General features: G+C 41.3%; 5 protein-coding genes across 5 annotated transcripts; 3 read left to right on the top strand and 2 right to left on the bottom strand.

The window, feature by feature from the left end:
- Positions 1 to 1,392: 1,392 nt before the first annotated feature.
- On the bottom strand, positions 1,393 to 3,504 carry PCOAH_00017780 (tRNA (guanine(37)-N1)-methyltransferase; the record flags this gene model as incomplete). Its single annotated transcript, XM_020058587.1, has 2 exons — positions 1,393 to 1,458; positions 1,555 to 3,504. Coding segments are annotated over 2 exons (2,016 nt in total), but the record flags the coding sequence as incomplete, so codon positions are not given.
- Positions 3,505 to 5,733: 2,229 nt separating this feature from the next.
- On the top strand, positions 5,734 to 8,204 carry PCOAH_00017770 (Uncharacterized protein; the record flags this gene model as incomplete). Its single annotated transcript, XM_020058586.1, has 8 exons — positions 5,734 to 5,818; positions 5,965 to 6,054; positions 6,351 to 6,463; positions 6,591 to 6,704; positions 7,045 to 7,134; positions 7,271 to 7,431; positions 7,675 to 8,039; positions 8,065 to 8,204. 6 exons carry the CDS (start codon positions 6,003 to 6,005, stop codon positions 7,892 to 7,894), a joined length of 750 nt encoding a protein of 249 aa, XP_019914224.1.
- Positions 8,205 to 8,798: 594 nt separating this feature from the next.
- PCOAH_00017760 (Uncharacterized protein) lies at positions 8,799 to 13,826 on the bottom strand (the record flags this gene model as incomplete). The annotated part of the gene is made up of 2 exons (XM_020058585.1): positions 8,799 to 11,633; positions 11,784 to 13,826. The coding sequence occupies 2 exons, from the start codon at positions 13,824 to 13,826 to the stop codon at positions 8,799 to 8,801; spliced, it is 4,878 nt and encodes a 1,625-aa protein (XP_019913942.1).
- A 1,704-nt stretch (positions 13,827 to 15,530) lies between these two features.
- On the top strand, positions 15,531 to 15,990 carry PCOAH_00017750 (Uncharacterized protein; the record flags this gene model as incomplete). Its single annotated transcript, XM_020058584.1, has 2 exons — positions 15,531 to 15,643; positions 15,795 to 15,990. The coding sequence occupies 2 exons, from the start codon at positions 15,531 to 15,533 to the stop codon at positions 15,988 to 15,990; spliced, it is 309 nt and encodes a 102-aa protein (XP_019914007.1).
- Positions 15,991 to 18,363: 2,373 nt separating this feature from the next.
- On the top strand, positions 18,364 to 19,797 carry PCOAH_00017740 (Major facilitator; the record flags this gene model as incomplete). Its single annotated transcript, XM_020058583.1, has 1 exon — positions 18,364 to 19,797. The coding sequence occupies one exon, from the start codon at positions 18,364 to 18,366 to the stop codon at positions 19,795 to 19,797; it is 1,434 nt and encodes a 477-aa protein (XP_019914121.1).
- Positions 19,798 to 25,043: the final 5,246 nt, after the last annotated feature.

Genomic DNA, 25,043 nt, shown 5'->3' with positions numbered 1-25,043 from the left:
CGCCAAAAAAAAAAAAAAAAAAAAGTGCAATGGACGCAAAACTTGGTGGAAAAGTGAGAAAATTATTAAATGATGGGAGAAAAATAATTTTTCTTAAATAATCGAAAATGCAAAAAAAAAAAAAAAAAAAGAAAAAAACATATAAATGAAACTTCAATTCCTTTTTTCTGTTCTCTTGACTAACTATCTGCGCAGCCATAAAATTATTTCTCACCTAACGGGGGTGAGTGCCTGCTGAGAGTTCCGTGGAACATACCATATATGCGCCTTACGCTTTATCGTAAAATCGCCCCAGGGGCATTTTATTCATTAAGTGTATTATAAGTTATATACATATTGGCGTAATGGGTACCAGTTGGGGGTTGTTTTCGTATTGCATCATACGCTACATTTGTTTTTTTTTCATTGCTATATAATTTTACCCTTTTGCCTAGGGTGGGAAAATTTGCTTGCAAAACTGTTCTTACATTGGCACAAAATTTACAATTTTTTTTATGTAAAAAGGGAAAACGCGAGGAGTATAAAAAAAACACGTTTATTCGTTCCATCGCAAACGTGTACATCCGTTTTACAACGGTTGTATGTGGGAAATAGGCACATTTGAATTTAGCCTTTGTGGAAGGCAACGTAAAATTTACCCGAGTAAGATACAACGGGGTAGCCAATTTTGTTTTGTAACGTCCCCAAGTGTGTTGCATGGTAAACTTACCTTCCCTTCAAAAGGAAGAAAGGAGGATTCAATTTTTCTGCAGTTCAGAAGGGCTATCCTTTCGTTTATACCAACATAGCACATTCAGAGCGCAGCGTGATGACTACCCCCCTTCGCGTAAACCCCAAGAGACAGACCCAGACTGCCAATAAAAGGAGATGTATTTCGACGGGGAGAAGCTTACAAGGGGGATGTTTCCCTGGGTCGTCACATTTTCCCCTCCAGAGAGAGTTATTCTGTATGTCGAAATTTTTAGGAAGCAAAAAGTTGGATAACGGATCGACGGGACAAACAAACACACGCATACGTCATGCACTCATGGGTGTTTATGCAGACGGACACGGAAAGGTGCACCTTTATAAGGTATGCCCCCTCTTGTGACACGCACGTCGTTTGGGCTAAGTGTAAAATACAAATGGGTGGAAAAAAATTACAAAAAAAAGGAAACTTCATCACCAGTGTACATTTTCCATTTTAAATGGTCGGAGCGAACACCTCCGTTATGCACCCCCAAAAAAAGGAAAAAAAATTAACACGAAAGAGGAACGTTCGCTTGTTCACTTCTGCAATGTAGAGCGATTTATTCAATGCTAATGGGACAGTCGGCAGAATCCCTTGGCACATCTCCGTTTGATACGTCCTTCCCTCTGCCTGCCTTTTCTTCAGTCAAACTGGACGACCTGCTAAAGGACGTCCTTCAGGTTGAACTCCGCCACGTACATGAGCTTGCTTGGGGAGACCTTCCTAATCTGCGAAGGAAAAAAAAAAGGGATATGCAGAGTGCGGTGGCGTCGCAGTGGTGATGGTGGTGCAAAAGGGAAATTGCTCCAGTTCAACAGACTCACCTCCGTAATCTTCATCTCCCGGGGGAGACCCCTCAGCTGCATCCGTATGTTCCTCTCGGCGTCCTCGTAAAATAACTCAGGCTTGGAGAAGAAGTAGCAGTGTATAAACACGTTCCTCATTTGGTCGCGTCGGCAGCTTCCATGTTGGTCCTTCTGGTCGGTACTGTACATATCTAGGAGTTCTCGAAAAACATCCAAAAATTCAAAGGCCGTTTGCGGCAAATTCATGAGCACATGGACATCTCCGTAGATGCCCAGGTTAATGTCCACTTTGTGCGTTTCATTTGGGGGTGCATCTTCTTCTGTTTTCTTTGCATCATTCTTGGTTCTCTCTAGGTGGGTGTTCTCCCTCTCTTGTTGGGTGACTTCTAATCCCTGGGTGCGTTCCCCTAATGGGCCATTTGTATCTTCATGGGAGAGTTTCTTTTTCTTGTCAGTGGTAGCGTCCGCATGGGGAGTTGCATCCACATGACCATCTCGGTCACTTCCCCGTTTCTTTCCTTTTCCCGCATCAACATGGTTATGATCTGGAGAGTTGATAAAATCGAGGGAGACGTTTCTCCAATTCTGTTCACTGAGCTCCATTGTTAAAGTGGATGTGTCAGATGAGAAGATATTCAACTGTAGCAACATGTGGACAAACGCCCTGGCGTCCAAGTTGTATGTGAGGATACTTTTCCTTTTATTCAATTTTATATTAACGTTCATAAAATTATAAGCATGCAAATTAATATCGTTGGAAAAACAGAGGCACTTTTTTTTACTGAGGTGTAGACTGAAAATACCAACCCCTCCAAACAGATCCACAATAATGGAGTTATTTTGAACCAGGTCATATATTCTATCCCTCTCCTTTTTTAATTTAGAATTCCAATAAATTAATTCGTAATTTAATTTCACTTTTATATCATTTTCTTTCAACATGGTCAGATAATTTTTTTCTCCTGCGAGCAATTCTATGTTGAAAGTTCTGTGGACATTTTTTAAAGTATCCTTTTTGTTGATAACCGTTTTTATGCTCTTATTTTTATCGAGGATTATCTCTGCAATGACTTTTTTGTGATTTTCAAAACGTTCGCAAAAATTTAGATGCGCTATATGTCCGATCATTTCATACTTGTGGATCACATCACTCTCCGAGGGGAACACCTTCCTCAAAATTTCGGCCGTATTCATATTATCGTAACCAAATTGCAGCTGAATGATTCTGATTTTTATGGCTTCTTTTTTTATAACTCGGAAGAGTTCCTCCAGGGTGGGACACTGCTCATCCTTAGGGTCCTTCGGGGTTGCCCCTTCGTTCAACTGGACAGTACCGTCCGAAGCAGTAACATCATGTTGAGCAGGGTCCCCTTCATCCCCTTCCTCCGGGCGCATGTCGAGCCCCTCCATGACGTCCTTCCCTTCGCGTTGCAACAACTCCTGCAGGGCTTTGTTGAACCGCGCGTTCAGCGGGATTATCCTGCAGTCTTCCAGCGGTGCGTCAGTCATCTGATCGGTCACCTGACCGTTCATGTGATCGCTCACCTGGGTGCCTCCCCCCCCCAGCCCGTCCACATATGAATGAATAAAGCGCAGGACTTCCCCGTCATATTGCCCCGTCTCGATGAGGGACCCCTCATACTCCCTAAATTTCAGCACAGAAGGGAACCGAAAGACGTTTAGGAACCAAATTTTCGCTTCCTTATTTTTCAGCACGTCATTCACCCTATATTTGTTGAGCACCAAGCAATGCGTCCTCTTTTCATGCTTGACCTTTTCCTTCACATCCGATAGAGTTTTTATATCAACGTCGTTAGGCATGATTACAAAGCTCAATGTGGGTTTCCCCTTTTTACGCAGCGAAATGACGTGCTCAAGGAATAGGGGGAGCAGGGGACACAGGAGAAGAAATCCATGAAACATCAACTGGGCATTCGAAAAGAGGGAAGCTTCCACGTAGTTGTACGGCTAAACAAGAACGGACGCATCGGTAGATACGTTGACGTATGACCCAAAAGGAAGCTCGCGTTTTTGCAAAGCTAAGCACGGGGACCAGCAAAAATTGCATACTTACCGATTCATGTTAAAGGGAGAAGATTTTTTTTTTTTTCCTCACAGGGGAGAATATATTAACGGTGCAACGTTTAACCTGCGTCACGTTCTGTTGATGAAAAATTAGCTACAGTTGGATTTCTCAGGGGAGGGGCAAACCAGTTAGAACCCCATTTGTGTGCTCCTGAAAAGTTCCGAAATGGCACCCAAAAAAATAAAAAAGGTAGCGAAACGGTGCGACGTTGTGGGGGTGAAAAAGCTTGAATTCAACATTTTTTTTTTGTCCCAATTGTGACACCGTCAGATGTATGCCGGAGGGGGGAAGAGTATATTCCCCCATTGGAAAAGTACCTTCAGACGTTCGTCCACGGGTCAGCACGACAACACCGCATGGGCGCAGAAAAGGTGGCAACTCCCCCACAGCATGTTTTCATTCAGCGGTAGAAGTGGCATCCCAAAAGGTTGTTCTTCCCGCCCACCACACAGTATGCTACACTTGGTAAAAAAAAAATTCATAAACAATTACCCCTTTTCGCATGCACAGAATAGCGTTTTTTTTTTTTTTTTTTTACCCCTCCGAAAATAGCGGTCATTTTTTCTGCATGCGAAGTGCACTTTTGCAGTATGCTGCCCGAATGGTATAAAACGAGAAAAAAAAAAACAGACGCATTTTTGGTATTCTATGGATTGATCGTTATTTGAAGTCCTTTAAAAATTCATCGCTTCGCCTTTTGTACAGACGGAAGTACATCCCCAACATAGACATCACATGTAGGGGTTAAGAAGAGGGACAACTGTGTATTCACCTGAATTAATGCTACCTGTCCAACATACAGCAAAGAATATATGGGAGTACGCATATGTGCACATAAAAATGTGTTGCAATTAGCATATGTTAATGTACACACTAGCGCGCGCATACCCTGCCTGGATAATTGCTGCCTCTGAAGAATTACATGCATTTTGCTGTGCACATGTTGTGCTTTTCTGATTTATATATTTTTTCTTTTTTCACAATTGGCGAAGTTGTGGCTTCATATTTCCAGTACGCCGCATTCGGTCTACTATTTTTTTCATTTTAAATTCTACGCGACCATCGGGGTATAGGCGTGCAAGTACATGCATACGTGCGGGGAAGTGTCCTGTGCGGCTGTGCATACGACTGTGCATACGGCTGTACATACGGTTATACATACGGATGAAAATGGGGGGATATCCCTGCACATTCTGCAGCACCACCTTAGCATAACGTTTTTCTTTAAACAAATACAACATACTTTTTGTTCACGCATTGCAAATGAAGTTATTTTAATTTCATTTTTTTTTTTTTTTTTTTGTGTTTTTTTGTTTTTCCTCCTGAATTATTCTATTAATCATTTGCATACCTGCGCGAATTGTGGCATGAGCGTTTTTTTTGTTTCAGTCCAGATTTTTTTTTTTTTTTTTTTTTTTTTTTGCAATTATTTGCCAGCGCTGCATACACTGACATACACACGGGGGCTTCCCACACGTGAAGAAAAAAAAAAAAAAAAAATGACCGTTTAACTTATCGGAACAACACCTAGCCAAGAATCACAAACGGGAAAGAAATCCGAACAGACGTTTTGTAGTCATGGCTGCAAATAACTGAAATGCTGCTACTGACTTTTACACGCACAAGTGCTCAATTTTGGTGAACGTGCACGATACAGCCAGGCAGGAAGGCGAAGGACACTGCAAGATAAACCAACACCGGGCAAAGACATAACACCTGGGGCGCACCTATCGATCTACCTGCCTACCAGTGTTGTCCGTCGTTGCGTAGGATTAATTGTCCCGTTCGCGAATCCGTTTATTCACGTATCGGTTTGTTAGCTCATCCGTTTGTTCCCCTCACATACACACTGTTCATTTGTTGCCTTTTTTTACCCTCACGTGGCTTTCCTTTTTTTTTTTTTTTTTTTTGTACTCCCCACGTTTTAACCTTTTCCTCCGTGTGTTCCTTCATCCCTCTACACACTAGTGCTACTTTTTCGAATAAAAAGAAAAAGGAAGACGCTATTTTGAGGCTTCACTCCGCTTCATCATAAAGGGACCTAAATCTGTCCAGGTGTACACGGATCTATATGCATGAGTGCATGCGCTGGTGTCCCCCTTCCCCCACAGCCCTGCAAAAATTCGCTGCCTCAGTTTTGTAACCCCCTTTGCAGTGGTACTGTTTCACAAGCCAATTACAACAAGGCAGATACAAGTACACACGATTAGTGCACGTTGGCGTGGCTGCACGCACCTACCACCACTCCTGCACAACCCACATATATAATTTCCCCCTCTTTTGCAGCTTTTCAACATTTTGAAGCGTTCTTGTTGCGATTTTTTTTTTTGTTCTCTTTTGAGTTACCCCCTTAAAACTGTCCAAGGAAATTTACACCAAAATGTCGAACGCGGGGACGACAGACCTAAGTTGGCTGCCCTCAGATGCAGATGGTAATTAACTACCCTGGGGCATTTTTATCTGCCGGATGAGTGTATCGAGAGGAGCGCAAATATGAAGTGACTCCTTTAGGGGAGTGACCACTTGTGTGTCTTCGTTTGCAATCCGCCTATAAGTTATGAAGCCCTTCATACATTTTATTCGTGGTGGCTATCTGTATACAAGCCGGGGGAACAAAATAATCTCACCGGTTTACCCCCAATAAGGTTTACAAGCATGACCAATGCGGATAGAGAACCCATTCATGTTTACTTTTTCCTTTTTCTTTATTGCTTCTCCCCCCCAACAGAGCAACTCGCCTTAGGATTCAAAATTGTCACCAACGCATACAAGACTAGGGTTACGTCCCAGGAGGCAGAAATCAGATCTCTAAAAGGACAGCTCACGGAGAAGCTGGAACAAGTTATTTCTCCATTCTCCGTGTTGGACCAGTTTTCATGGTGTTGCTTGTGCACGCTTCTACCGCATAGTAAATAAAGGGAACATCCGTTAAATTTGCTCCCACTTTATCACTTTCACCCTTTTGCAGCTCTCGTCGATACAAAAAAAATATAGCAACCTGGAGGTTCAGCTAATCGAATCAACACAGAGAGGGAACCAACTGGCGGACGAAAACAAGCAGTTGATTACGACCATTAAGAAGGTAAGGCGGAGGGGAACAATATAACTTTTGCTCCTAAAAGGGATAAACAAACGCCATATAAGGCTTAACATGTGTTCCCATATGCTTATTTTGCCCCTGGGGTGTGTTTGTATGAGGAGGAATCGCTATCCGGGGGCACAGACACACCGTCTGACAGTTAATCTTTCACCGTGATTACACTAAAAATAAAATACGTCGTAATTGTTTTTCACAATGGGGAAGAACTGTTTTTTTTTTTTTTTTTTTTTTTACAAACGAGTGCGCAAATAGCAACAATCATTTTATGGCTAGCTCGAACCGTATTGACAAGTGTATTTTTTTTTTTTTTTTTTTTTCGCAGCTGAATAGGGACATCGACCGACTGGAGAATCTTAAAAAGGCCGTCCTCAATTCTATCCAGGAGGAACATGATGTGGAGGATGCACATAAGGTAAATTGAATGATAACACTTGTAGACTTGTGCATTTTGCGCGAATGCACATTTTGACTGTACGCATGAACTACACGTTTGGTGTGTGCATACTGGGAGAGGCACACTTCTTCCCCCCCCCTACGCACATTCGCAGTACTATTCCGCGGACGACATGCTGCAAACGACCGCCCCGAGAACAATGCTCGAGATTAATGGCAATGAAGATTCCTGCCAAACGCTAATTAACAAAATTGTTAATTCGGACGCGCATAATATTATCAACGGGAGCTTCAACTCGCCCTACCTGGGAGCAGGGTAACCAAGAGGGAGATGCTAAAAAGTGGAGAATTTACACATTCGGGAAGGGGGGAGTTCTGGGTGGTTATCCCCCTGCAAGGTTGCATTCGTTACCACATGGATGCGAATTGCAAAGGACGCATTGTGTGCACTCCATGTGCACGTCCCACTAGGGCTGTGTCTACTCCATGAACCGATCAGTAAAGATTCACTCACCCTTCTGCATTTTTTATTGCCCTATATTACGTACCCCTTTTGCAGATCCGCAGGCGAGAAGAACACAGACGGCAGGGCCTTCTTCCGCAACGCAAGGAGCAGACTGACATACGAGCAGTTTAACCAATTCCTGTCTAACATTAAAAAGTTGAACAACCACCAGCAGAAGAGAGAGGAGACGTTGAAAAAGGCGCAAGCCATTTTTGGTGAGGCGAACTCCGATCTGTACGAAGAATTTAAAGTCCTCATTTCTAAGCATTCTTAGGGAAGATTTTTTGTGTGCAGCGTTTCTTCGGAACGTGCGTTCAACGTTAATCTCATTCCATCTCTTTTTTTTCCGTTTTATTTTTGTCTTTTTTTTTCTCCCTATTTGTTTCTTCCTAATTTTTGTTTTGTGCCTCCCTCCCCCCGCGGGGTGACGCCTTCCCTAATCATTTGCCCCCCTCATTGATTGCCGCAAATTTTCTTTAAGTTCCGCCTAATTATTTCTCTACCCTAACAAGTGGGCTAAAATGGGATACCTGTTCAGGTACTTCTTTGCCGCCGTGCACACCCAACTTTTTTGCCATTAGGTAATAAAACTGTTTGTGTAGTTTGTCCCCCTAGACGCATATAGCAGTTGTCTAATTTTGCGTTCCCTTGCATGACTGAAGGGAGAGAGGAAACCCAGCAAAGATGCGCGCAGATGGAAACAAAACTCTTTTCACCTCCCCCATGCTTTAACTGGTTTATTTGCGCATATAGAGGTAAACCAACTTTAGCTACCTGTGAGGGGGCTCTACCCCCACTTACGCGGATCTCCCCGCGCCCTGTACACATTGGATACCCATCAGAAGGCATGAACCGGTGCGGTCCATTGTAGAAAATATTTCTTCAAAAGGGAGGGTTCAACAAAATTATCAAATGGTCAAATTATGAAGCCATAAAAATATTGAGCCAAAAAAATATGAAACCATAAAAATATAAAACCATAAAAATGTAAAACTGTCGAATGCGAGGCGTCCGCCAGACAATTCCAATGCGACGCGCAAATGGTGTAAATTCGACGCCCCGTGAGGGTTGATATCGCTTAACCTACTCGAGGGAGCACAAAAAAAAGAAAAAAGAAAAAAAAAAACGAACCAACCAACGATTGCGGAAAAATTGAATAATCTCAATAACTGACGGGACTACTTCTTCCTGAGCAACCTACTTAAGACGCCCCTATCCCCGACACTCTTCCTCTGTGACGCGCTTTCGCAGGAGTCCCTTTTTGGCACAGCTGCGCCTGCTTCATACGGTCTCAATGCTTCATTAAGGGCTTCATTCTTGAGGTAAGAACTAGCCCCGCTGTTCTTATTGTCCCAAGGATGGCCCCCTTTCTGATGGCTGTGATTTACTATTTCGTTTGCTGCGCTACGTGAATGCTCCTCGTGCGAAGAGGGGGAACACAACTCCTTTGCGTTAATGTCGACCTTTGCCAAATGGGTGGCCGCATATAAGGTAGTTCCCCCGTTCGATGCATCTTGGGTGATTAACCTACACCCAGTCTTGTCCATTCGACTGGCACCCATCAACATGCTCAAGGAATACGATGAGTAAGCAGCGTCGTTCCCCTGGTGACTGTCCGCATTTAATTCTTCACTAGGCGGGGTAGTGATATTTTCACATTTGGGGATTTCTTTTTTTTCTCGAGAATTTCCCCCACCCACAGGAGGATAACTTTCACCACTTGTATTCAACACATTGTTGCTCAAATTATGTAGACTGAATTTGTTTGTGTGTGGGTTATGTGCCATTCCGAGTGGGGTCATTCTTTCGCCCTCTGGATTTGGTTTATGAAACCCCCGTTTGTCATTCTGTTCACCTACCTCATCTACCACATTGCCCTTCCTTATCTCATCCCTTCTCTCAGTTGTTTGAAAGAAGTGCGGGTCTGTGTTGTCATACGAAGTTGCTGCAATGTGACTCCTATCGTGCACATTATTGTGTAGGGATACACCTCTATGGTTGTCATTCCCGTATGTATAATGCATCATGATGCTCTCTCGCATGTCCTTATCGTTATGGAGGGGGTTTCCATTTTGTGCGCTTTCAAAAGGGGCATAATTCTTGTCCATTTCGAATGCTTCCTCCTCCTCGGCATAAACAGGGGAACAATTTTTACTCTCCCTTTTGGAGCTCTCTTTGTTTAATACATTTTCTAGAGATGTGTTCTTTTTTTTCCCTCCTCCTGTGGGTGTATGTTCGTCCCCTACGTGCGTTACCTTTTTGCGTAAAGTCAGGTGAATGAATTTGTCTTTGTTCTTTTTGTAAGTTTCGTAGTTTTTTAAGATTCCCTCGTTGATGGCCTCTCCCTGGGTGTTACTGGTAGGTTCGTTTGGTTCGCTTCCTTCGATGTGATTTGTTCTGTTCCCCTTTTGGACGTCCCAATTAGATGACCCATGGATGGTACCGCTAAGGCCTTTCCCAACATGGTCATTCGTACCTTTTGAAGTATCCATCCTGTGGTTCCCTTCCCCCTTGGAGGGTTCTTCCTCCCCCCTTGTCATATCTGCTCCATTAGCAATTTGCGTCTCTTCCACGGGGAATACATGCACTTTGCCTGCACACTTTGGGTCATAATTTGGCGTGACATTTTCGTGCCATCCATGATGTCCCATTAGGGTTGCTTCCCTTTGAGTGGCTATCCCTGCGGTGTTCTCTCGACAAGGGTAGGCCCCCTTTGTGTGGTCATCCGGGCGATTATCCACAGCGTTCGCATAATTACCTTCTGCGAAGTCGCCCCGTTTTGTCTCATCACATCCCCCCCGTTCGACCTGCTCATAATTTCCCCCTGGGAGAATTCCCTCCCCTTGATTGGCACAAATGACGCTTTTATTCAAATGGTGCATGAAGGACCCTGACCAGGAGAGGGGCCCGTTTTTTGTCCCCTCCTCTGATCCCATGTGAGATTCTTCCCAGTTCTGCATAAATATAGAATACAGTTCGTCCTCTTTTATTTTTTCAATTACTTTTTCCTCTTTAGTAATGTCACTTATAATTTTCTTGTATTTCGTTTCGTCGAAATTTTCCAGGTCTCTTCGGATTTGATCATCGATGTGTAGGCGTTGTTCGTCCCTGTTTGGGGGGGCACACTGGGGGTCTCTGTGCTGCGTGTTGTTGTGGCCATTTTGCCATGCTTTAGGATGCTTCCCTTCTTTCCCGTTGCCCTTTTCACGGACGGTCAGCTTCCCTTTGGTGCAAGCGCCCCGTGGGAGGTGCCTTCTCCTGGGCATCCTAACATCCACGGAATTATCACTAAAGCAACAGGAGTTCAACTTAACCTGTTTGTATTCATTCTGTTGGTAGTGCCCTCCATATGCGACCTTGCCCTTTTTGTTATATGGTTTGCCATGCGCTTTGTTAATTTTTCCTTGCTGCAGCAGTTTCCTCTTTTGCTTCTTCGTAGAATGATCTGGGACTTTTTTCACCGTGCCGAGCAGGGCATACATTTCGTCCTCATATAAATGTTCGCTGCTCTCGCTGTATAATTCGCTACCCACATTGCTGTCTTCTTCACTTGCGGCGCTGCTGTCCGCTTCGCTTCCCATCTCTTCGTCTACACATTCTGGAGGAGAAACATTCACGCACCACTTCCCATTACGACGATACCTTCCCCTGTCAAGGAAGTTCACTCCATGGTTATATCGAAAAAGAGCGTTTTTCATTTTTCCATTTTGAAAAACCAACCGTTTGTTCTTTTTCCTCTCCTTGGTAAGTGCCACATTCAGTTCGCAAAGCTTGTTGCTTAATTCTTTCTCTGTGTATTCATACGTGTCCAATTTTTTTTTTAAACTTTTATTTAGATCCTCCATTTCTTCATTTCGGGTAGCTAATTTTTTGTTGCTTATTTCTTCTTTTTGTAGCAACTCATTCAGCTCGTTTATTTCTTTTAATCTGTTTTTTCCTTCCTGCTCGTGGAGGAGAAGTCTGCTCTGCATTTCCTCCTTCATTGCATTTCGAACTTGAGCAATTTCTTCATCCTGCGAGAATGGGTTGGCAAGCATTCGCATTAGGTACACATTAGGTACAGATTAGGTACAACCGTTTGTGTGTAAATGCAAAGGAGGCTACATGTGTGTAGCGGGCAGTCGAAGCCATTGGAGGACGTGCCCCCGTTGCGCCAGTTTTACCTTATTCGCCAGCAGAAAATGCAACGTTTTGTTTTTTTGCAGCTCTTCGGCGTACAACCTCTTGTACCTTCTATACCGGTTATATAACTTACGCCTGTAGTGCTGATCGTGAAGCTCATTCCTTCGGCGTGATTTCCTTTTCCCCTTTTTACGGGGCGCCTTCCCCACGTTGTCCACCGAGCGCGCTCTATTTTTCCCCTCCTTGGATTCATTTGCCCTAATTAGCAGTTGCTTCACTTTTCTGCGTCCCTTCTTTTTGCCCCCTTTGTCCGTCAGCCGGTTTGTGTTCATGTGTGTCAGGTCGGAGAGGCACAACTCGTTCGAAAGACACATACTGGAATTTGATCCGCACGAGGAGGTGCTACACGAGTGCTGGTTACCCGATTTGGAGAAATTGGAACTGTCACTGCTCGGGGGGCTACTTCCACCACTGGAGGACGAGCAGCCTTCGCTTCTATTGCCAGTTTTGCTTCTCCCGATGATTATTTTCTTCCTTTTCTTCTTTTCCTTTCTTTTCCCCCTACGGATTTTTGCATCACTCTGGTGGGTTTCTCCACGTGGCTCCTTTCCCCTCCTCCGCTGTTTCCCTTTCTCCCCCTGGGAGGCTCTCCAGTCAAGTCCAATGCACTTCAATCGGTTTATTAAAAATGCCAACCTGTCACTCTTCTGGCAGAGGGCAGAATGTACCTTCAGAAGGAGATGAAATATATATTCCGTAAAATTGAGGAAGCTTGTATGGACACTGATTTTAACCCTGGCGTGGATTATTTCCTGTTCACTTTTCATTTGATGAAAATGCTCCTCCCACTTTTTAATGGTATCCATAAGGATTGTTCTGTCTTTACTTAGGCTGCTTATTTTCAGTTGTGCTTCCGCCATTTGGTGGACCACCTCTTTCGACACTTGTTCCGTCATCTGGTCGGTCACCTGTTTGGTCACCTGCTGGGTCAGTTGATATGCCGTCTTGTTTGCCCCCTCCACGTCCCTCTTCAGCTTTTCCAAAAAATGAGCCAAGTACAATTCGCTGGTTTGTTTTTCTACTTGAAGTTTTAAAATTACCTGGAAAATTTCATGGGCACCGTTTAGGGACGCCAATAAGGGGCTGCACTTGGTGCAGAGGATCTTTTCCGTTTTGTTCATAAATGATTGCTGGATGGCTAGCACAAAGAGGCAACCCCTTCTTTTAACTTCTTCGAATGTGTTTTTGTTTTTTTCCAGCAGTTCAGCTTGGAAGCTGCTTACTGTTTGTGCCAGGGAGAGCAGCTGTTCTCCTCGGTTAACAGTGTTACTGGCGACCTCATTCGCGATCTCATGCACCATACAATTGGCAGCTTCGCCCACCACATCAGCTACTGCCCTTGTGCAATCCTCAACTACAGGTAACTCCTCACTGTAAGCCACAGTCACACATGCGTTGGAAGGATTTAACCAATTCGCCTCCTCCTTCGATTCTGCATTTATCTTGTGTTCAGAATTGGTTTCGTTCGCTTCACCTATGACAGGAATGTACTCTAACCTCTGTTCCACCATTTCTACGTGCGCATCTGTGTTATGATTACGCGTTGTGCTAATGCAGCTAATAGAAGTGGAACAATTTGGAGTCTCCGTTGGTGGACTTTCCGTCGTGTTCTTTTCCCCACTGTCGCCCGTTGCAACGGTGTTTATGCTGCAGTTTAGGGGAGCACTTTCCATTCCTTCGGCTGTGAGGGGGGCACTCGGCTTGGCTTCGTCACGATTCAGGGTATCATCTGTGTTGGGGATACTCGCCGTGTTTCCTGCGTTTTCATCGCTTGCCGCCTGGACAACCTCTCCTAAAGTAGTTATTAGACATTCCCCCTTATGGTAATCATTTGTCTCCGGAAGATTATCTCTCTGATTAATGCCCCCCACTTGGTTATGACTGCTCCTCGGAGAAGACGCGTCCAAAATGGGAATACACGTTTCCCTTTCGCTCAGTTCATTCTCATTTTTTTCATCATTTTCATTTTCCCCTCCTCCATCGGGGGGGAATACATCTAATTGGTCTATGTCATCTTTATTCATTAGTTGTGGAAGGGGGAGTGCTCACACTGGGTCATGTCACCTTGTGGGGGGGATGAAGATTCCAAAAGGAGGACGATCACGCAGTTGGTGGGGTTACGTGAGAGTTTAGTCCACCTTTCCGTTTTGTTTAATTTTTTCTTCCCCACTTTGAGGGGCACACGAACAAGTGCACTATCTCAGATGTGCAAACCTGTACACATGTGTGTGCAGATTATTCTTTTTTTTTTAAGAAAAAATACTATGACCTGATAAAAGCGATCCCTCTTTTTTTGTGTATCTTCTCGTGGGGAATACGTGCACATGGCGCTGTAACTATTTAGTGCAGCTATAATTGGAAAGGTTCACTTTATTCCCTTTTTCGTGGTGAAGCTGATGAGGAATTTTGCGTCCGAAAAGGCAACAAGCCTTATCTGTATCCAAGCGGAGGGCTCCTCTTTCACTTTGGGATACATTCTCCGGCCGCACGGGCTCTTTGCATTTTTGGAGTTAGGCAATTTTGCTCTTTTGCAATTTGCCGATTTGCCGTTTGGCTGCTCCTTTTCCGCACAACTTACAGGTCAATGATTGCTATTCTCCCGCTGTGCTTTATCTGCCAAGTTGCATATTTGGCTTGAAGCTAATGTCTAAAGTTTTTTTTTTTTTTTTTTTTTTTTTTTTCCTTGCAATTTTTTTGTATTATCTTATCTTTGCGTGGGCCGCCTGGCCACTACTACCCATCAAGGGGGGGTTTCCCATCGTGGGATTAAAAATTATGCATCCTCACTGAACGCGCGTCCTTGTATACACTTTGGGAAAAAACAAAATACACATTCGTGTGCATGTTGTGCTTAACGCATGCGGGGTGTGCCTTTTGGTCGACTTTTCCCGCGGATTTCCTGGCAAAAATATTTGCGGTGATTTTTTGGTAATTTTTTTTGGCGTCCTTTTTGATAATTTTTTTTTTTTTTTTCTCCTTGCGCGAAATTGGCTGTTACTGAAATTCCACGTCGTCGGTTTTGCTTCGCCTCGCTTTTTCACTTTTTCATTTTTCACTTTTCAGCTACCTTTTTTTCGTGCCACTCCCCACATGCTTGTTCTGCGCAAGTGCGAAAAAAAAAAAAAAGAAAAGAGTTTACTCGTCTTCCTTCTCCTCCGCTCGCCACGTCACTCGTTGCCTATTTAACCAATTTTGAAGCTGTATTAAAAATCACAACACCAGGATTCCTTACCCGACCTGTTTAATCCGTGCGATGACTCTTCAACCGCTGCTGCTCGAGTGAATCGAATGGCCGCAATTTTTTCCGCACTTTAAAATTATTTTATTTGTATACATTTTATGAATTTTCCTTTTTTTTTAAATTTTTATTTGACCCGCATACCTTACTATTAACCAATTCGCTTTTAAGGTGCGCAAGGAGAACGATCAAATCATCCTCCCCTCCCACTGCTGGAAAAGCAGCTCTTAGGAAGAAGTCTGAGCACGAGACAAGCCTGCCGTTGCATCCATTCAATTGGGGAAACGCGGAAAGTTGGACCAGCTCAGCTACCTATGACAAGTGGACATAGCGCATACGTCACAGTCCTACTTTAAGTGAACATATTCAACCAACGCGCAATTCAGAGGTTCCCTCTGTTGAACTCTTCCCTTGATTACTCCCACCGTGTTAAGGGGTTACCTCCGAACACCGGGAAAGAAAACAAAAAAGAATTTACTTCCAATGCAACATGGCGAGAAGTAAAGTCAAAAAAGTTAAACCGAGAAAAAAGAAGGCTATAAAATTGGATAAGCAATTCAACTGCCCCTTTTGCAGCTACAAGAAATCGGTCGACATTAAGCTGTAAGGACGAGTGGAGGAAAAAGAACTGCCCCCTTCGTTCGTTCATGTTTCTCATGAGGGGATGCGATACGCATTATGGTGTTATGCTTGCACTTTTGTTGCTGTTCTCCCCCTTAACCGCGTCATCCCCGTTTATGCCCTTCCCTCACAGACACAGGTCCAAAGGAATAGGAGAACTGACCTGCCTTAAATGCGGAGTCAAGTACGCAAGTCAGATTACCAACTTAGATGAATGCATTGACGTGTACAGCGAGTGGGTCGACAAATGTTTGGATGCCAACAAGAAAGGGTGTAACGAGCTTTTTTTTAACGACGAATTGGGGGCCCTGAACAATTTGGATGACTAGGGCAGAACCAGCCCATTTTTGCAGGATGACCGTGGGAGGACTGGCTGGGGGAAGGGACTGAATCCTTTTCAGTAACGAGCAGATGCATATGTGCTTTGTATTACCCCCTTAATCGTATGTACTTACACGAACAGTACATGACCAGCTGCATAAACGCATGGAAGACCCTTCCCTCTCGGATCACCGACACTTTTAACCGCTTAACGTGTGTATATTATTCCTATTCGCTCAGTAGCGCAACGCATGGGGAAAGGGCTAACCGCACATTGGCTGCATCGACAAATATGTTGGCGCTTTCGCTGCCCAGGCGGATGTGAACCACCCTATGCATTAAACATAGAAGAAGCAGTTACAGCGATGCGGGATTAGCATTTTGCGCAGTTTACCCATGTGCACGCTATTTGACCTCCTTTACTTTTTTAACTCTTTTTATGAAACCCCCTTTGTCATCTTTGCAAAGTGACCTCACAGAAGATTGTGGGGGGAAAAAAAGCGGAAAACGTACATACCCGTCATTTGGTCCCACTTACATTCGTTTACTTTTTTCTATTATTTTGCGATGGGGTAACCCTGTGTGAGGGACGAGTAGAGCATTTGCCCTGCCCGACGAAGGGATGTCACTTCATCTCCTCTTCCGACATGTACATATATATGCCTTTGCGTGTTCCCGTTCGTGCGTATATGTACAGTGTGTTCATGCGTGGGCGCTTGTTGCTGCGAGAGGAAATTTTATTTTTCCACAACTCTCACTCACTTTTTTTTTTTAGTTCTGTTTTAAAAGCTACGACCTTTTAGCAACTCGATTGGTTCGACGCGGGGTGGTGCGCGCGTAGGAAAGTCGTTCATGCAAGTTTGTATGCGCCCTTATGCGCAAGTTCATAAGCCAATTTTTTCATTCATGTGATCTTACGCTGCGACGCGGATTGTAACACAAGTGTTCACCCTACCGCGCGCATATGGGATGAAAAAAACAGCGGCGGTGTTTCCTACATGGCAATTTTTATTTTCGACCCCACCGATTTGTGCAACTGCATATTCTCCACGCATGTTGGGCGGATAAAACTGGCGATAAAAGGGGAGGAGGGAAAAAAAAAAAAAAAAAAAAGTACATCGCATGCACACGGGCGAAAACGGGGCGTGCCACCAAAACGGCGAAGTCCCGCCGATGTATGCAAATCGAAAAGGGCTCCTCGAATGGGGGCCGACCTAGTGGCCAAGGCAAACTGAAGAATCAGCATACACGTGAAATTGGACGGAACATGTTATACGTACTATATCACAGTTCGAGGGGCTCTTCTGTCAACTATTTTTTGTCTCCAGGTTGCGCACATTTAGTTTTCTCACTGGAGCACACAAATGGTGACAAGCTAGGGCTATCAATTTTAAAAAATAAAATAAAGCAAAAAAAATTAAACAAAAAAAATTAAAAAAAAAAGGGAAAAAAAAAAAAACACTTAAAAACGTCCAAAAGGAAAGTGGCACAATATTTTTAACCAAAAGGAGAGCCTCGTAGAGGGAATGAACCGAAAATGTAGCTCGGAGCATATGACATGAAAGGATCTGACATGGATATATGGCATGGAGGTAATATGCCACCTTTGCATGTGGTGTTCACGTAACTCCGCATGTAACGTGCACAACGCATGAAAGGCAACGTTACATGCGAATTACGTGGTGGAAAAAAATCTGTACGTATACGACGGTATAACCCATACACGTTAACGACACTTGTATGAGAAAAATTTTCCGCAACGACATTTTGTTGCATTTTAAGTATGATTCTTCCCCAGGATATTCTTCAAACACGCCATCAGTTTTTTTTTTTTTTAAATTCACTTTATTTTGTTCTTCCGCATTCTTCATTTTTCGTTTTGTTTTGTTTTATTTGTTTTATTTTTTTTTTTCCTCTCTCCGCTTTTTTTTCCAGTTCGTTTGCTTTGGCTTGGTTAAATTTTCGCACAGCTTTCCTATAATATTTTTCTGTTTTTTACAATCACCTGTTAAACCTTGCAAAAATGTTATTAAAGCGTAACATTTTTTTGTAATAGTTGAAGTGACCCTTTTGGGACTGTTGCTTTTTTTTTTTTTTTTTAATTTATTTTTTTTTCCTACCGCATTTGGAAGGATAGCCAAACGAACAGCGTGGAGGAACAACGTACAAGTGGAGCAGCCAGGGGATCCACGCGCAAACCAGTTTGAAGTGACACACGTTTAAACTGAGCAAGTTGCGACGGGGAGCCGCCTACAGGGGTTCGGTAGCTGCGAGTGGATAGGAGGCCCCGCGTACGTGCGGTGGACAAAGCTAAGCAAGCAGCTATAAATACGCCGCTTTAATACACACCAATTAATTAACTCGCCGTACCAATCAGAAAAATGAAGGAAGACATATCACAGCTCAAGTACGAAGAGAACGTGCCGAAGGACCTGAGGGTGAGCAGATGGGTGGCCCTCGGTCTGTACTCCATAGTGTCGGCAGTGGGGACGTTCGTACACGCAGGATTCAGTGGCTGGCAGCCAATCATATACAAGTCAGGCGCCTTCAGCGAATTATGTGGACCTACAGATGACATGCGAGAATTTAAGGTGGATGCAAATATATCCTATATGACATGTGGAAACCGAGATGTAGCTGTGAACAATTTATTTACCTTGGCCTTCTTTGTTCATTTTTTCCTATCGTCAGTAAGTGGCTATGTGTTAGATACCTTTGGGGAAAAGGTCTGTTTCCTAAGTGGGCAAATAATCCTAGCAGGCGGATTTCTATCCCTAGCAGTGTTTAAGTTTTCCTACGTATGGTATATATTCTTTTTAATGCTGGGTATTTCAGCAGATTTGTCCTTCATTCCGTTGTTAAAGATATCGAAATACTTCCCTGGAAAGGAGTCCCTAATTTTTGGAATCCTCGGATCAGCAAGATCTACGGGGTTTGCCATTGGATTGCTTTTAAAATATGCCTTTTTCTACGCGTTCAATTTTAAGGATAACGAGTTCTACATTTTGTGCCTATCATACCTGTGCATATGTAGTTTGTATTCATTTATTGTGGGCATTTTTATCGTACCGAGTAAGAAGAGCGCGCAGTCGGAACTGAACAGTGAAGGAGCCACGGGATCATCAAACCCAGAGAAGAAAAGAAGCATAAGCATTATGAACGAAATGGACAGAATGGAAAGTGCAGATAAGAAGTCATTCGATAATAATGAGGGTTCTAAATTTACAGATAAAATAAAGTCTCTATGGAAGCATCCTCAAAAATGGGAATATTTAATTACCGTATTTATATGCAGTTCAAGTATGATTCGATTTGATTTTTTTATAAAATCCAATAGATCCATTCTTATATGGGATGATAATGACCTCACGACAATATTTTCTCTCTCCACTATTTTGTCCTTTATCCCAACCCCATTTTTTGGCTACCTGGCTGGAAAGTTTGGTTCTATATACAGTATATTAACAAACAACGTGTTTATATTTCTGACGTATATTCTGATCCTATTTGATGGATACTTTTTCAAAATGATGTCCATCATTTTGTTTTTCTTTTACATATCTTTCGTTTTCTCTTGCTTCTATTGCTATGTGGATGAGAAATATTCGAAGAAGCATTTCGGGAAGTTGTGTGGAATTATGTTTGCAGTTAGTGCACTATGCCTAATTATAAGTTTTTACCTCACATACTTGACCGACGTGGTTTATATGTACCTGGGGGATAAGAAGCACATGCCCGTGACGTACGGATTGAACGCCCTCGGGGTGGTCACGCTCCTGTCCTGCATTTATTTAAAAATTACGGAGAAGAAGTGAAGGTGTGTACCTATTAAAACGGGGACAGAGTGAAGAGCAAGGGAAAGAAGCAGAAGAACAGTAACAGCAAAAACACATGGTGAGGATTTGCTACCTGCAGAGTTACCTTTTTTTTTTTTTTTTTTTGCGCGCGCGGACCAATTGTATAATCAGCATATATCTCCGTACTCATTTACGCATTTGTATGTCCGACCGACATTGCCGCCTTTTTTTTTTTTTTTTTTTTTTTTTTTTACCACGAAAAAGTTTGCTCTGTATTCGTGCGGGGTGTACACATATTTATGCGCCTATGTGCGACATTCCACCCAACTGATTAGTTTCCACATTTTTTAATTACCTCTACTCGCGTCAAATGCTGCCGCCCTTTTATGTGCGCTAACTGCATATCCTCTAATTCGCGAATGCTTTTTTTTTTTTTTCTTTAAATATACAGAAAACATACGTATGTGCGGTGTGCAAATGGCATCCCCCCTTAAGTAATTATATACAGTGATTGTAGTTTGTGTGCTATTAACCCTGAAGTCAGGCTTTTGTGTCCACCCCTTTCTCACACTTTCACTTTTATCATTTGCATTTTGCGCGCATGAATATTTTTTCCATGCGGGGTGTACAGTTAGCAGTTATTGTCCATTTTTATGCATCGCCGTGTTCGCGGTGTATGTCGCAGTTGATGGCGACCTTATGCCAAATGAGCCTTTTACCTTTCATGCGTCATTGCAACAACAAATTGCCCGTTGCGCGGAGTAATTTTTAGGGACAGGGCACACCATATTATTCCCCCATTTCTTTTTTTACTTTTCATCATCTGTACAATTGGGCACCCTCACAAGTTAACACTATTTAATTTAGAACAACTGTTTTTTTTTTTTTTTTTTTTTTCTTTTTCCTTTTTTACAGTTAGGTGACGCGCACACAGAGAGTGCGAAAGATCTAATCTTTAAAAAGGTTAGGCAACGTAGTTTATTCTTCCGTTGCTGTGTCTGCATAGGTATGTGTTTTTTATACGGCAACTGAGAAGGAGCAATTTTAAGAATGTACCATTCAAGAAAAAAAGTAGTACACATATCTGCATGAATACGTTTTATAGAAAGAAGTAGTCCCTACATAATGTATCAATATACTGATCACACAGTGTGCAGAAGATATATATTACACATATATGGCATATGGAAGGTCATAAGTTCTAAATATGTAAGTATATATACATATGTATATATATATATATATGTTGGTATATATATATGTATGTGTATGTATATATATGAGTATTTGTACACACTCAAACCCCTAATAATAATAATGAATGAACAATATTAAATATAAACAATGAACAGCACAATACATATATATACACAACATATATATGTACACAAAGCATATGTGTATATATTAAAAGAAAATAAATAGTACTATCATTTTAAATAGAACACTAGGATGAATTGCACAAATATAGGAGTAAACCCTATCATACATATTACTACGAAACATCATAATAGGTCGATTTGATGAGTATATATAAAATCACAATATAACATCAAAATTGCCTCCTAAAAGGGGAATAATTATGTACTCATCCTAATTTTTAAAATCTTCTATATTTGTCATTTCTTGAGAGAATATTATATATGAACATTTTATCTAACATTTTTGATTTTTTCCTTCGGTAATAGAATCGGAATAGCACAAAGGAAAGGATAACTCCTATGCTCAGTGTAACTATCAAAAAGGATATGCCAAATAAAGTTGGGTTGGTGAATGTCAGTAAACCGGTAATACCACCACCGTGGAGCAACGACACTATATAATAAACAAAAAGAGCCAAAGAAGGGATGACCCATTTTTTATTCGTACGCACAGTGTGTATCAGTGCATCAAAAAATCCTCTACGCCTGAATCCTATTCTTCCCTCATGTGCTTTATTCCCCATGTATGGTGACATATCTACTTCAATCTTGGAATTTAATTTCTTGTACATTTCAACCAGCTCGGTGTCCCTACGGGGACGTGTACTGAAAATACCATAAAGTTCATTCCTTAGCCGTCCTTTATGCATGTAATAGAGAATTTCATCATCATAATGAACACCATAGTCATCATTTCGCTCCTTAAAAATACTTTCCGTACTACCAAAATTTGTAGATAGGTTATCAACTTCTTCTTCGTTAGAATAAAAATTATTCAAGTTCAGGGACTCATCTGATTGGTTAATGTTATCACGATGCTTCTTTCCTTTAGGTTTTTCTTTTAAACTATTCATAGAACTGCTGCTGTTGATACATAGTGAATTAATACTGTCCATAGAGCTGCTTCTTGTAGATAGGGAATTAGAACTACCATCGTATTTTGTTGAACCTAAGCGGTTCTTCAAAGAGGTGTAGTATGAAAGACCATCATCTTGTGCTTGCCTTCCATTTTTGCCATGTATGGATGCATTTAATCGGTTAAATAATTCCCTATCGTTGCTACTGAATAATGGACCGTTCATTTTTTGTTGCGTTAAAATGTGATTTCGTTGTTCATGCTGTTGTGTTTGTTGTGGTGGTGGTGGTGTTTCTATATAAGTTTGTTCATATCCCATTAAGGATCTACTAATGCGGCAGATGGGGGAAGTTTCGAATTGGTTAGTTGTTCCTGACTTGCTACTCCATGATGTGCCTAGTTTAGTTACCTACGGAGGTTAAAAGAGTATATGCAGAATTTATGGAAAATGAAATGATGTAAAGCGTAAAGATTAAAGAAAAAAAAAAAAAAAAAAAAAAGAGAATTTTTAATTTTTAGTCAGAAGAATAAATTGTAATCATAAGAAATGTGTCAAATTTTTGGAACATAGTTGCTATTATTATACATTTTTTGGATGTTGCCAAGAGGAAAGGGCTAATATGAGTATTGAAAATTTCGCAAAAGATATCATTTTGTTCTTCTGTTTTCGTTCGTGTCTCTAGCGTAAAGAAGGTTCGAAATTGTAACATGCTTTTTGTTTATATATATTTATGTAGATTATATGATTATTTTTTTCCCCCTGTCCATAGGGAATGCTAATGAAATCGTTTGCCTATGTAACGTACTGTTTTGTTCTATGCTTTGTGAATTGTGCCTCAAATGAGGAAAGTAAATTAAAATGCATAATAACATATATAAAAAAAAATGTCATAATGCAAAATGAAAAACACATATTTTATTAAATATTACATTACTTAAAAAATAATATTGAAGTTTTTAGTATTGTGAAGGGACGCTAGATATTTTTCAGTTATATGGCATTTCTAGCTGTGAAATAATGCAAATTATATATTTCGAAAAAAAAAAATATATATGCACTAATAATTTATTGTTTTCATTTAGATATAATGAAGGGTAGAATAGTTGATCGGGAAATTATATTAAATATATTTTGCATGTGGTTGGAAGGATGAAAATTTGTTTTTTTGTAAGTGGTATAGCGTGTTGTTACAGGTTCAAGGTATAAAAAAAATGTTTCTCCTTTTCTATATTCAATGTCGGTAAAAAAGATATTATTATTTAAAAAATATTCTAAAAAAAAATTTCTTATAGAACCACTTTTTTCCTTTGACAGTATGCAACCGAATTATTATTCACTTTACTCTTAGATTTTTATGCATTTTTTTATAAAATTAACATATATATTCTATGTTGTCCAATAAATATATTATTTAAAATAAAGCTTCATTCGCGGAAAGGGAAAAATAAATAAAGAAATAAAGTTGGTTTTTTTTTGGGGAAGGAAGCAATTTTTTTTTTTCCAATATAAGCCTCTGTATTTTTCAAGGACCAAGCAGTATAGTATAAAATTATAGAATAGTTCTCATGAAAATACCAAGATCATTTTTTTGAGGAGGAGAAAAAAAAAATTAAAATACTATATAAAACATAACTCCAGGAGTAAACTATAATTATATGCAATATCAATATTTCTAAGTGTATTCAAATTTGAATAGTTAAAAATCCTTGCACAAACTTTTTCTTAGTACTATTATCCAATGCTAAATTATCTAGTGGGCGACATTTTTTTAGAGTAAACGCGTGAACATATGTAAAACCTATACAAAAATGTTCGTAGAATGAAAATTTCGGAAATATAATAAATTCGTCAAAGGAACAAATCAACTTTACATTGTGTACATTCCTTATAAAATTCCATTCTCTCTTCCTTGCCTTATTCCATAACAACTGTAGTACTTCCCTTAGTGGCCACCACCACCGTAGTAGTTGGATCGCCACTGCAAGTCACCATAGTTTGGGAAAAGAAGAATTACATACCATTCCTAATTAATAGAAGGAACATATTACATACGTTGATAACGTATATTTCTTGACTTCTGTCTTTGTTGTTGTTGCTGATTCGTCTGAGTCGTTATTCCTGTGGAAGATGGTCTACTATGCGGAGCAGAAGAATATACTGTAGAACTATCCGTGAAATTTGTTGCTGAATTGAATGTTGAATATTCTGTAGAAGAAATGTCAGTTAACATGTCATCAAAATCTTGTCCAATTGTTGATCTTCTCACTCTGCTCCTTCCACTTTTAAATTGGTTAATGATCCATGAAGGTAAGACGTTGTACTAACATAAGGAGGGGTGGAAAACAAATATTGTATATACGTACATATATATTTTTAATCATAGGGCGAATAATTGTTGTAATTAGAATTGTAGTTATTGCTTACTTTGTAAAGAAGTAAAGCAGCCGTTGGTAATCCTATTAATGCTGCAGCGGTGGAAGAAACAACTGTAGGGGTGGAGATTGATGGATTTTCTACAATTGTAGAGGTGGCTTCCTTTGTAATTTCCTCCTGCTCTGATGATGCAGTAACTGCTGTAGACAACTGTTGGAGACAACTAGTCAGGTCCGCTTCGTCCCCTTCTTCGCCTGGTGGTGACGGTGGAGATTCCCCTCCAGACTGTGCTTGTTCTTTCAATTTTGATGGTTCTGGAATATTGTTGCTACCAGCACCCTCCTTGAATTTTTTCCTAAATTTTTTACAGAAGTCATCTGTAATACGTTCTCCACAATTTGCATTTACCTGTTTATAAGCGTCTTCAGCTCCACCAACTCCCTTATCTCCATTAAAGTAATGATCATATGCATTAGTGCAGTTGGTGCCATTCTTTCGTAGTTCTTTCCATATTGTTTTATAATCATTCCAGTAATCGAATATTATTTTTCTATACTTGAAGAGGTCCGTGTCAATTGAACTGTCCATAGTTATATAACTACATTGGTTGCCG

The sequence above is a fragment of the Plasmodium coatneyi genome, chromosome 7 (genome assembly GCF_001680005.1).
Source record: "Plasmodium coatneyi strain Hackeri chromosome 7, complete sequence".
Taxonomy (NCBI): domain Eukaryota; phylum Apicomplexa; class Aconoidasida; order Haemosporida; family Plasmodiidae; genus Plasmodium; species Plasmodium coatneyi.
Note: the sequence above shows the minus strand (reverse complement) of the source record. Positions and strands in the feature narration are given on the sequence as shown.